This window comes from Merops nubicus, unplaced genomic scaffold, assembly GCF_000691845.1.
Source record: "Merops nubicus isolate BGI_N331 unplaced genomic scaffold, ASM69184v1 scaffold21971, whole genome shotgun sequence".
Classification (NCBI taxonomy): Eukaryota; Metazoa; Chordata; class Aves; order Coraciiformes; family Meropidae; genus Merops; species Merops nubicus.
Genome location: NW_008587962.1, coordinates 77,709 through 90,217, shown reverse-complemented (window position 1 = coordinate 90,217; position 12,509 = coordinate 77,709). Strand labels below are relative to the sequence as shown.

At 35.5% G+C, this 12,509-nt stretch overlaps 1 protein-coding gene across 3 annotated transcripts in view; it reads left to right on the top strand.

Moving 5' to 3' along the window:
• Positions 1 to 12,509, top strand: part of STAG2 (stromal antigen 2) — a 40,171-nt gene that overhangs the window by 6,885 nt on the left and 20,777 nt on the right. For all 3 annotated transcript variants that reach the window (XM_008949126.1, XM_008949125.1, XM_008949127.1), the window contains exons 5-17: positions 624 to 700; positions 2,262 to 2,466; positions 4,614 to 4,765; positions 6,406 to 6,479; positions 6,589 to 6,712; positions 7,883 to 7,981; positions 8,089 to 8,168; positions 8,695 to 8,802; positions 9,443 to 9,554; positions 10,102 to 10,219; positions 10,944 to 11,047; positions 11,906 to 11,998; positions 12,192 to 12,281. In XM_008949126.1, coding sequence (XP_008947374.1) covers positions 624 to 700; positions 2,262 to 2,466; positions 4,614 to 4,765; positions 6,406 to 6,479; positions 6,589 to 6,712; positions 7,883 to 7,981; positions 8,089 to 8,168; positions 8,695 to 8,802; positions 9,443 to 9,554; positions 10,102 to 10,219; positions 10,944 to 11,047; positions 11,906 to 11,998; positions 12,192 to 12,281 — 1,436 coding nt within the window. The remainder of the gene's footprint in view (positions 1 to 623; positions 701 to 2,261; positions 2,467 to 4,613; positions 4,766 to 6,405; positions 6,480 to 6,588; positions 6,713 to 7,882; positions 7,982 to 8,088; positions 8,169 to 8,694; positions 8,803 to 9,442; positions 9,555 to 10,101; positions 10,220 to 10,943; positions 11,048 to 11,905; positions 11,999 to 12,191; positions 12,282 to 12,509) is intronic.

The window sequence follows — 12,509 nt, the reverse complement described above, 5'->3', positions numbered from 1 at the left end:
GGCATTCCTCAGCTGCTGGCTGCGCTTTCCAGAGCAGTGACCTTTTGGTTATTGTTACCAGACACAACTACAGAATCTGTTATCGCTTTCTGAGATGATCCCTGGCATGAATTTGGCAATACAGTTGCAGTAAACTTCAGGAGATCTATTTGGTTTTTATATCACCATTTACACTTGAATAATTTGAGGCTAAGACGAACAGAAATTGCATGAAATCAGTGTGTTTATTTCAGTGCAGAAGATAATTAGTAGCAATAGAACTGCTGAAAATTGCTTTATACCATTTAGAATCTTGAGTCCTGAAAGGTCAATTCAGATTAGTGTAGTCTCAGCTGATGAAGAGGTCTGACGCAAATATCTTTGACTTCATGAATAAATCCTAGATGTGGATATACATGCACACAAACTTTTGAAAAATAATAATAATCCCTATGTATGAAAGAAGAAGAGTTAGAACTGTTATGCACAGATGCTGAAGTAAAAAAAAAGTGCAGCTTCTTCAATAGATGCGTAATCTGTAGGTTAGCTGAAAATGGATAACTTTTGCTTTGTAGCAGGAGATGTCATCTGCCATCTACCTCTTTCTCATTCAAAGTGCTAATAAACTAATATCTCAATTGTAGGAGTTGTTACAGCAGAGATGTTCCGACATATGCAGAATTCTGAAATAATCCGAAAAATGACTGAAGAATTTGATGAGGTAACTTAATGAAGTCCTGATAATATATTGATAGCAATTTTTTTCCTTTACCTGCCCTAATTTTACTGGATCATGTTGCTACAAGTTTCATTCAAGGGTAAGGTTAGCTGCAAAAATAACAGGGCTCTTATGAGTGAAAATCTTGAGCTCCCTTATTTCACTGAACTTGGAAGACTAGGAAGTAAAGCTCTGCATGCATATAACTTGTTTTATTAATGGCTTAAGAAATCAATACTGGCTTTCAGTTTTTGAATAGTGGTAACTCCTACTACTGTGGGGCTGTGTGGGATGTCTCTCTCTTCCTGTGCTGTGTGTGAGGCCTGGAAGTCTTTAGCTCTTAAAGTGGTTGCTAAATTTATTTCTATGCATTCATTAATCTACAAATTCTGGGGATTTCAGTTTGATTATTCTCCAGCTGAAGACTAATGCTTTGCCTTTCATGGGGGTTGTAACTTCATTTAAACAGTCACTTTCTGTTCCCGTAAGTGGTGGGATAGATGAGTTGCATTGGTTTTTAGGGTGTTTTTTTTTTAAATTTTTTTTCTTTGGTTTTGAGTGATACTCCTTTCACTCTTTGTTTCAAAGAACTTGAAGGTAGCTTTAAAACCTGCTCTCACAATTTGCCTAATATGGCTATAATTTACACACCCACACACAAACTCCCACCCAATCAAAAAAAAAAAAAATCAGTAACTTTCATAGAGGGGGAAAATATAATAGGATTTGGTTTAAAAGGATTCTAGTATTCATTAGAATTATCTTAATGCATAAATAGGTTTGATTACTCTAAGGCCAATAGTATATGAAATTTACACAGCTTCATCTAGGACTGTTTGTTCAGGGTTCTTTTTTTGGTTTTTTTTTTGACCTGTTAGACTTGCTGCTTCTTGTAGCAGAATTCAAATGAACAAGTCCTGGATTTCTAATCCCTTTTCATGGATACTTTCTTAATTTTGAACCTGTAATGTCGTTTAGCCTCTTAAAGAAGCTGATCACAGAAGCACTCATAGAAATGATTGATTTCCTCCCCATGTCATCTTTACCATTATATGTAAAGATTCCCAAACTGGGAGAAGAACACACACTTGCTATATTCAAGGTGTTAGAGTAGGTCACTTTATGACTTCAGGAATTTTCAGTCTGATATGTGAGCATTTGCCTGTTCAGCTGTATTATGGTCAAGAACTGAATGTTCCTGAACATGTAAGCTAACTGTTCATGTGATGTTTCTTTTGTTCTAATGTAACCTGAAGCAGGTTTGTATGAAGGGTATTTTAACTTTTTTTTTCTTTGGGAGTGGGACAGAAAGAAGGAATTAGTATTTATTTCAATATGTCTGCCTATGTGCAGTTTTTCTGGTAGGACTTGTGGAACGTTGGCTCTGTGGAACAAGCCCAAGCTGCAAAGTAGATATGTATTTGTGGAATCACATTCTTCTAGTGTCATTTTTATGGCATCACAGATTTTGGCTTCAAAGTTGTACACTTCTCTTTTTAATCTTCAGTTAACTTTTTAACTTCTAACACGTTCGAGTTTCCCGTTTCCCTCTTTTTTCCTATAGGATAGTGGAGATTATCCACTAACTATGGCTGGTCCCCAGTGGAAGAAGTTCAAATCCAGTTTTTGTGAGTTCATTGGAGTTCTCGTCCGACAGTGTCAATATAGCATCATATATGATGAATATATGATGGATACTGTCATCTCCCTGCTCACGGGGCTGTCAGACTCACAAGTCAGAGCGTTTCGGCACACCAGCACACTGGCAGGTCAGTAAGTTCTCTGTAACTGTTTACTGCTTCTACTTCATGTTTATCTGGCACAGGAAAGAATTGTTCTGGTTGAACTTCTTGAAATTTGACATTCAGCTTCTGTTTGATTGCATGATACAATTTTCTTCTAATGCAGCTTGGTTTGGTCCAGCTTTCTTATACTGTCTTTAGCGGGTTTTCATTTCTGAAAACCACAGCACTATTTAAAAGTGTTCTTTACCAGTTTTTCTAGTACTTATTGTTTCTTAGCTTTAAGTCTAGTAGGAAAAGTAAATAGAAACTTTTCAGTTGATTCTATAAGTTTGTCTTTGGTTGTAATAAGGATGTAGGTATCTTTTTAACCTCAAACACAGTGGAATCTGTTATGCTCTGCATTAAATCAAACATATTTCAGATGGGATGCAGTTTTTACTACGATTTTAAGTTGTGCTGTATATTGAGGCCACAGCACAATGCAATTGAAAGTGACATTTCTATTAATTGCATTAGGAATAATTTAAAAGAATGCTTCATCAGTGGCACAGTCACAAAATTTCTTTGTGATTCTATGTAATTGTCCTCTTTTTATGTGATTTCCCCCTGCCCCCCAAATCTGTGAAGTTCCAAGGAAATGCCTTATGAGGTAAATAATGGAGTGTTTTAAATAAATGCATCATTATATGGACAAAGGATAAGCTTCTTGGACAAGAAAGTCCTAAACCTGCATTGCTTAACGAAGGGTCACTGATGGCACTGTGCAGCAGTCCACCTATGTAAGCTATTTACAGCCATTCTGGTCTGTACAGGGTGAATTTAGACTGTATGTGGAGTTAAGATTTTGTCGCTCTGGAAATACTTCTCATTAGCCTCACTGAAACTGGCTCATTAGCTGCCAGCTTCAGTCCTATCTGATCAGTTTGATCAATCATCCCTCTTGAATATTCATTCACACTGTGCATCAAGCTGCTGCTATGAGAGTCCCACTAGCCAAGGCATTTGTTACAGAGAGAGGAACAAACTCTTTTATTTTAGGAGAATATCCTTTTTCTGCTGTATCATCAATTTGGTTGTTGTACTCTGACTAATACAGATTTTAGTTTTAAAGAAAAAGTTTTAACTGCTTTTTTGAGTACTGCCTGAGTACAGGTTGCAGAAGTTGCCCTGTTGCCTGTTAATTTCTGTCACATAAAATAATTATCAGCAGTGTGTTTGCATTTCTCGTCAGTACTCAGTTCTGTTTATTTTGTGTAATTACTTGTGCTTTTCATGAGATTAGAGTTTGTATTCTTGAAGATTTTGTTTTCTATTGGATAGAGACAGCCAACAAAATCCTTGTATTCATATTTACTGTTATCTGCAGTAATTTTGGCTTCTGTGATTATCTCAGACTTGTTCTTTTCATCTTTATCCTTGGAGATCAGTGTGACAGTATTTTGATAGATCTGCATGTCTTTATGCCTTACTCATCAACTTTATGCTAGTGATAGATGCTTCGTGCTGTTCTGTGTGCTCTGCCAGTGCAAGTTCTGCAATGCCTGGTTGCTACAAAAGTTGATAAGAAAAACAAGTACACTATTGACCACCTCCTGGTTTCTGTAATTAGGTGTATTTGGACCCTTTTCTAAAAGGGTTGATTAGAAATAAAATAATACAGAAAAATCCCACCCAAATGTAGTTTACATTTTGGTCAGTTCTCTGGCTTCTAGTTGCCTAATGTCCTTTCTCTGCTTCTGCAACTAGAGGAATATTTAAAGAAAACTACCTCATTAAAATTAAATTGAGGGAAAAAGGTTGGTGTGATTGGTTGTCTAAGATATTTGCTTTTGAAGGAAGAAACTTTTTATGTTTGAGGTTGAATGATTTGGTAATTTCAGTCTGCTGAATGATTTTAATCATGGAATACTAAATATCTCAATTTGTCAATAGTGCTTAATACTATTAAAATATTGACAGAATGTCATGTCAGTTTTTCATCTATTGTGTTGATGAGTAATGATGCAGTGCTTAGTAAAACTGCTAAAGTTGGTGTATCAAGTAATTTACAGTGAATATATTTTCATAAATATAGAAATGGTTGATGGGAGGAAGTGTCAAGATTTTTATTGTTTTTCCTTAGATCAGGTAATCTTTAATATTTGTTCTTTTTTTCCCCACTTTTTTTGTAGCCATGAAGCTGATGACTGCTTTAGTGAATGTGGCATTAAATCTTAGTATTAACATGGACAACACACAACGACAGTACGAAGCAGAACGAAATAAAATAATTGGGAAACGAGCTAATGACAGGCTGGAACTCTTACTACAGAAAAGAAAGGAGGTTAGTACAACTCTAGTTGGTGTGGATAGGATGAGTTTTGATAAATGACAGTAGCTAATTTTTTTTTTTTTGTATTTTTTTTTCTTTTGTAAATGTAGTAATGTAGTCCCTCTGTTTCATTCTTGAAGCTGTTCATATTTAATGTTTGAAAAACTTTGAAAGGTGCTTCTTACCATCTGGTTTTCTGTAAAAAGACATAAATGTAGACTCTTAAAAATTTTTCAGGTAGTGCTGTCCTAATAAAGTTAGCAAATTTGTAGTCCTTGTATTCCTTCAGTAGCTTCCTAAACTGAGCTCAAATATGTAACAAAAATTACAATAAGTTTTTATTTTGGGACTAACTGGTGTTTTAATTGGAGGTCTTTTTTGTTTGTTTTCATTTGGGGTTTTTTGCTTGTTTTATTTTTTAAGACGTAAGAAATAACCTTGATCAAAGGAAGCATCTCACTTTTGCTCTTCAGCTTTTGTACTGTTACCTCTTAGTGTTTTTACTTTCCTAACAATTCAGATTAAGTAACAACTTTGTCTTCTCATCATCTCACAAAGATCTTGCAGTTTGAGAATTATCCTTCAAACAACCCTTTTTTAGTAGCTGTGCTAGATGCCTGTGCAGGACCAGCCCTATTAAAAATAATACATAGATATACAAGGCAGTGATGTGAAAATCAAGACTCTTCCCAGTCTCAGTCAATCTTGCATACATTGGCTTTTAGGACTTCTTACCAGCTTGTCTAGTTCTGGTTTGATTTTGTTTTTCTTATAGTATATGAAAGTGAGGTTCAAAGTAACATTCAATTGTTTATTTGATTTCAGGTTTTGTTTCATTAATTTATTTTGGCCTTATCCAGTACTAAACCTCACTTTTATTCACTGATTCTTTCTGCATGTCTTGTTTTAATACTTTGATCTGTACTTGTGCACTGACAGTATTTAGTTATCTTCAAATCCTTTTAACTGACTTTCTTACATTTTCAAAGGAAATACAGTTTTATGTGCTGTAATGTATCATTTCTCAGCTTACTTGCATGTCTTGCTCCTGTGTTACTCTGACTAGATTTGTCTCCTCCATTATTTTTCAGCTCCATATTCTTAAATTAACTTTTTTGCAATACCTTACTCAGTTTCTGCATTTTTTTTCTCTCATTAAGTAATGAATCAGAGGAAAGATTTATTCAAACCATAGTATATGCTTCTCAAGTAGCCATTTGCAAAGTTCTTCATGTATATGTGGTGTTAGTGGATGACAAATTCTTCAGCATACAGAAAAGACTTGTAATGCTGTTCACATGATTTGGGTATTATTCTAATAACCCATGTGCGTAAAAACATGTATCAGGTTGAAACATTTACTAGATAACTAAATAAAGGTTTCTTAAGAAGTTTGCAGAAACTTAAGATACTTTTGTTACAGTTGAACAGTTTTCCAGTGGTCAGAATTACTCAAGCTTGTATGCTGCTGTAGATGCAATTCCTTCAATAATAGCATATTGTATATGAAACAGATTTGTGAACTTTTCAGGAAAGGATTTAATGGCCACACTTGCAAATGTTAAGTGAATTCAGTTTGTCTAGCATCAGCACGATCTGATCTGATTGTAAAAGTGCTGCTCACTTTTTATGTACTCTGTTCGTTCTTTCAGCTTCAGGAAAATCAGGATGAAATAGAAAACATGATGAATGCAATATTTAAAGGTGTTTTTGTGCATAGATACCGGTAAGTTTCTCTTAGTAATTTGTAGCTTCATTAATTTATTTTGAAGGTGATGACAAGGTGTTTATAATTATCCACCTGTTTGACCCTTTTGCCCCACTTTTCTCCACAGAGATGCAATTGCTGAAATCAGAGCTATCTGTATCGAAGAGATTGGCATATGGATGAAGATGTACAGTGATGCCTTTCTCAATGACAGCTACTTAAAATACGTAGGGTGGACTATGCATGATAAGGTAAGCTGCACTGAGGAGGGGGAGCAGAATCAGGAAGCCTAACTCCACAGTTCTTGTTGTTGATCTTGCCAGACTAGCTTCTGATCTCTTAACTGTTTTAAGCAGTCACTGCTTTTCTTATCACTTGGGAGCACTGGTCTTTCGATATATGTATAAAATAAACTTGACTCTTTTGAATGGTTTTAGAAAGTGTATATATAGATATTTAAGTAACTGTTATTTGTAAGGGAAAGGCTTTTTCTATTTATTTATTGCTGATACAGACCTCTACTTCATAATACTTAACTATTTAAAATTAATGCACTTCACATTGAATAATCCAGTCATATAGCCTAAGAGTTTTTCTCTTTTGTCAAGTTTAAGAAACTCTTTAGCATCCTCAGCTAGCTGTAAAAAGCATGGGAAAAGTCCCCTTTTGTGCTGGTGGGAGCCTCAAGCTGTTACTTATCGGCTAGAGATTATTCTCTGCTTGGAGCAGTCAACAGATACAGTTTACAAGTATCTCTTGATTCATTGTTGAGTCAGCACACTGTCTCACTTCTTGCATTGGAGACTTCAAGCTATCAAATTCGAAGAGAAACAAATGAGAAGTGTTCACTCCTGCTGTGCTGTTCATAGGTTTGGTAGGAAAAATCCTCTGGCAGTGGGGTGATAAGGAACTGTGAAGTCAGTTGTCCTAGACTTTTGGAAAGTATTTCTCTATCTGTACCTTGAAACATGTTATCTACTCAAGTAGGTCTTGTACTTCAGGAGGAGTATTTCTCTGATCTAACAAGGGATGGTCTCTTTTTTTAGTCTCTTAGGTGGTTAATCTTAGGTGATGCAGATGTTGCCAGTTTTAGTTTAAGTGAAAGGAAACCCAGAACTTCTAGGTAGCAGTATCTTCAGTATTTAGAGTACATCTAAAGAATGAAGGAAGTGTGTTTTGACTTACTGAGATGCCAGCTGCAGTAAGAGATTGGGGTTTTTCTGTTTCATTGACTCAGTACAAACAAGGACACATTCTTACATCATTACCAAGACATAATACTGATATTTGATCATTGATAGTATATCTTGACAATAATTAATCTTTGAATTAATTCAAACTGCAAAAGAAACTTGTATGATTTGAAGATCACATCTGTATCCTATTCTTGACTTTTAATCCAGTTCTTAATTTTATTTTAGCAAGGGGAAGTAAGACTCAAATGCCTAACTGCTTTGCAAGGGCTTTACTATAATAAAGAGCTTAATTCCAAATTGGAACTCTTCACCAGTCGGTTCAAGGTTAGTGTAACTTTGTATTTTTAAGTGTATATGTGTGTGTTGTTTTTTCTCTGAAGTTGCATTACACTTCTTTCCTCTTTTGAAAATACTTTCTTTTGTGTTCTTAGGATAGAATTGTGTCTATGACTCTTGACAAAGAATATGATGTTGCAGTCCAAGCAATAAAGTTACTCACTCTTGTTTTACAGTAAGTACCTGTATATCTCCTTATCTAACCTACAGCAAAAATGAAAACTTAAAAGTATTTCTAATACCTATGCATGAGGACAGCAGCTTGACAGAATGCACATAATCTAAAGTTTAGAGACATGTCTATGCATCTTATACTTGAACAAATCAAAAATACAGAATTAATCTTGCTGGAGCAGTGCTGTTATGTATCTACCACAGCTAAAGGCTAGAAACTTAGAATTCACTCTACCTAATTTAAAACTATCGTGGAATATTTCATCTGAAGAAATACAGGATGCATTGAACATGACACAGTAGTTGAACGTCAGAGCCTAATCTCATGCCAAATGCTCTTACTTCATCAGTAGTTTTTGGTCAGGAAGGCTTTGGAACTACAGTACCTTGTTTTGGGTTTTAGGATGCTAAATTGAAGGGAAAAGGTTAGCTTCTTCATTTCCATCTCCCTTGCCACAGTTCATACTCTATTGACTGCTGTTCTGTTTTGGTTTTTTTTCCTCTTTCCTTGCCATCCCCACTCCTAGGAGTAGTGAAGAAGTTCTGACTGCAGAAGACTGTGAAAATGTCTACCATCTGGTTTATTCAGCTCATCGGCCAGTGGCAGTTGCCGCAGGGGAATTTCTTTATAAAAAGTAAGATGGAGAACTTAGAGTTAATTCTTGTTCCTGTGGATTTTAGTGTGTGTGTTACTACTATGATTCTCATTAGTTTTAATTGAGAAAAAACTCAATAATGAGGTGGTCTTAAAACATTATGGACAGAAAACGTAACACTACTGTAGTGTTTGAACTGCTGTAGTTTTTATGAATGGGAAATAGAGAGTAATCTTGAAGCCAGGAAATATAATAAAACTATAATAATACATTGAAATATAATAACAAATATTCCTCTGTTTTCTCCTTTCCCACCCTTTCTGTGTTCTGAGACATGATAAAATGCTCACATAATTTGGTACCTAAAACATGGGCTTGCATCATGATGAATATTTTCCCGTTTGTAGCCATCAATCCATCATTGATTATCACCTGTGTTTGTAAAGTATTTTGTTTGAACTATAGTTTCCACTGGAAACAATCAGTGAAATACCAGTTTAGCATATGTGGTATAGTTTGAATGATACTTGTCCCAAATTACTTCCTTTCAAAATAAAATGTGGAGTGAAGCAGCAAAATAATATTTTGTGTGTGTCTGTTTCAAACCAAAACAGCCCTATGTGAATTGACAGTGCTAAAGGCAGTGAGGAAGAAACTTGTCCTGAAATTTTTCTTTTAGGCTTTTCAGCCGCAGAGATCCTGAAGATGATGGAATACTTAAAAGGAGGGGAAGACAAAGTCCCAATGCTAATCTTGTGAAGACATTAGTGTTTTTCTTTTTGGAAAGTGAAGTAAGTTGAATTTCAGGGGTATCTTTGTTACTGTGGTGTGTGATTTGGTTCAGTTTGGAGTTCAGTTCTGTAGGAGTTTGTTTGAGTTATATTTTTATTTAATTTATTATTTTTATTTTCACCACTCATTGGTTAATAACCATGAATGTGTCCTGGTTTTCCTTTTACTTGAGAAACACAGGAATCAAATGACTGTTTCATGTAATTGTGTTTATATGAAGGACCTGCCCAGTTCACAGTGTTGAGATGGGCTGTGAACTCTACCTTGACAGATATTCTTCTGTCAGTCTACATGAGAATGTATAGGTGGAACAACCCCACCACCCTCTCCTATTCTTCAAGTTCTCACAGATCCTGTAGGACTATTCTTCGCTCTTTTTAGTTCAGCTAACTGGGGAAGAGAGGCTTCTGCTGAAACTTGAAACATTTTCCTTTTTTTTTTCCCACAGACAGGTACAAAATGAGCAAAAGTATCCCATTATTATAGCAAGTACTGTAATGAACTTGATTATTGGTAACAAAATACCTTAATCTGATCTCATTTTAGTTGCATGAACATGCTGCGTATCTTGTGGACAGTATGTGGGATTGTGCAACAGACCTCTTGAAGGACTGGGAATGTATGAACAGTCTTCTGTTGGAGGAGCCTCTCAATGGAGAAGAACGTAAGAGTTTTTTCATAGATCTTTATATTGTTAGGCTGTTTCTGTTAGTCTCAATTTATAAGGAAATATGATGTTTACATTTGAGTCCCCAAATATTCTCTATTTTTACATGACTATAATCACTAATATGAAGTATAAAATGTGAGGAGACCACTTCTGGTGTGGAAGTGGGACATAGAACAATAATGGTAGGACGAGGGACAGAAGAGAAGGGAGTGTGTAATGTCCAGCTGCCCTTTTGTTCTGCAGGTTCAGGCTGCAGTTCTGGCATTAGAGAGACCAAGTTGCTTGTGAAACTGGTTCATTTATTGTGTTTTAAAACCACCCTATGGAAAAATGCTGTCATTTCTTTAATGACAATAAAACCCAAGAAAGCCCCTGAATTACATAATTCTGTAATTCATCATTCCTAGTAAATGAACCTCTGAGCAATTAAAAGGGACTAAAATGATTATAAAAGTTGGTACTTGTTTCATCCTGTCCTGTGACTCATCCAGTGATAGTCCCTCAATTTTAAATATGTTCTTGTATTGTTTTATAAGGTGCTTATTTTGTCTATTCCCTGTGCCACCCCCAGCTCTCGAAATGAGCTATTTGACCTAAATGCTTTTCTTTTTTTTTTTTTCCCTCTAAAAAACCAAACATATTTTGATCCTTAGCTGGTAATACTTGTAGAAGATGAAACTAACAAGCTGTTCATTAACATCTGTGTCTTGCATTTCAGCTTTAACGGACAGACAGGAGAGTGCACTGATTGAAATAATGCTTTGTACAATTCGGCAAGCAGCTGAATGTCACCCTCCTGTGGGAAGAGGAACAGGGAAAAGGGTAGGAAGCAATGGGCTGCTTGTCTAGAGATGTGGGAATGGTTTTGTGGGAACACTGAGAACAAGAAGGTTGTAAGCTGTTGTTGCTGAAGGGACTGAATTAAGAAATTCACTTTTGGTCTCCAGTTTAGTGTCTTGCTAACCTGGATAGTCACCAAAGTCCAGAGAAACTGGATGTTTTTAATACTGTTTGGACTGCTGCTTTGGTTTTAACTATTGAAGGTAATACAGAACTGGTTTTGAAAGAAGTATTGTTGGAAAGCAGAATGAAAATGAATGTTTGGGAAAGTTAAAACTATTTTCAATCTGAGAATGCAAAATGAGGGAAAGGAATATACTTCTTAGTATCTTTGGAAGGAGGACAGTCCACCAGTTGGCTTTTCTCCAGTTCTATCAAGTTTAGGCAGCCCTCTTTCACAGGGGCATGAAGGAGGGAGAGAAGCTGCTTTCAAGACTAGTACAGCTTTTGATAAAAAGCCCATTTAGGTACAGATAGAAAAATTGCATGAAGATAAAATTGACATATGAATTGAGTAAATAACATTAAAAGTTGTAAGTGAACGGAAAGTTTTGCTGTTCTTACCAAGCATTCATGTCAGGGTATTTTGTTGCAGGGAGGGGAAACTTTGTTCTAGATTGTCCCTTTTGTTTTCAAGATAATCTCAGTAGCATTAGGTGTAACTTTGAATTGCATTTTTTGAGTGTTGAGGCGGTTTTTATATGGCTTTTTTTTTAAAAAATGGTATTTTACAGTGTTATTAGAAGGTTTGTGTACATAATTGTGGTTTCATTAATAATAATGAAAACTTCAAACGTCAAAACTTTTAGTTGTAACATTCTTACAATACTGATGTTTTAGGTGCTGACAGCAAAGGAGAAGAAAACCCAGTTGGATGACAGGACAAAAATTACTGAACTTTTTGCAGTGGCACTTCCTCAGTTGCTAGCAAAGGTAGGTTTAATTCCATTTCTTGCTGATGGACTATTGTTGAAATGTTAGCAAGTATAATTTCTGTAATTAACTGTATGGCTTGTGCAAGTCTTCATTTTTTCTTACTAGTCTTTATTAATACTTGATTGGTGAATAATGAATTGTGTTGTCCAAGACTTTTTAATTAAAACTTTTTTCCCTGTCAATTTTACAGTATTCTGTAGATGCAGAAAAAGTCACCAACTTACTGCAGTTGCCACAGTACTTTGATTTGGAAATTTATACAACGGGGCGATTAGAAAAGGTAAAGTAACATTCAGTAATACTTAACACAAAAAGAGAAAAAAAACAGAATTCAGACTTAGTCACTGTAATTTCAGTCATTGTTGTAGCTGTGTGTTTTTGTCAGACTTGATTTATCATAATCCTTATTGAGAATGAGCTGTGACTGGCTGCAATTAGAGGTACTGAAAGCTGAGTTTTCTAGGGCTTGCCTGGTGAGTTTTAACAGAATCTTGATGATTAGATGAAC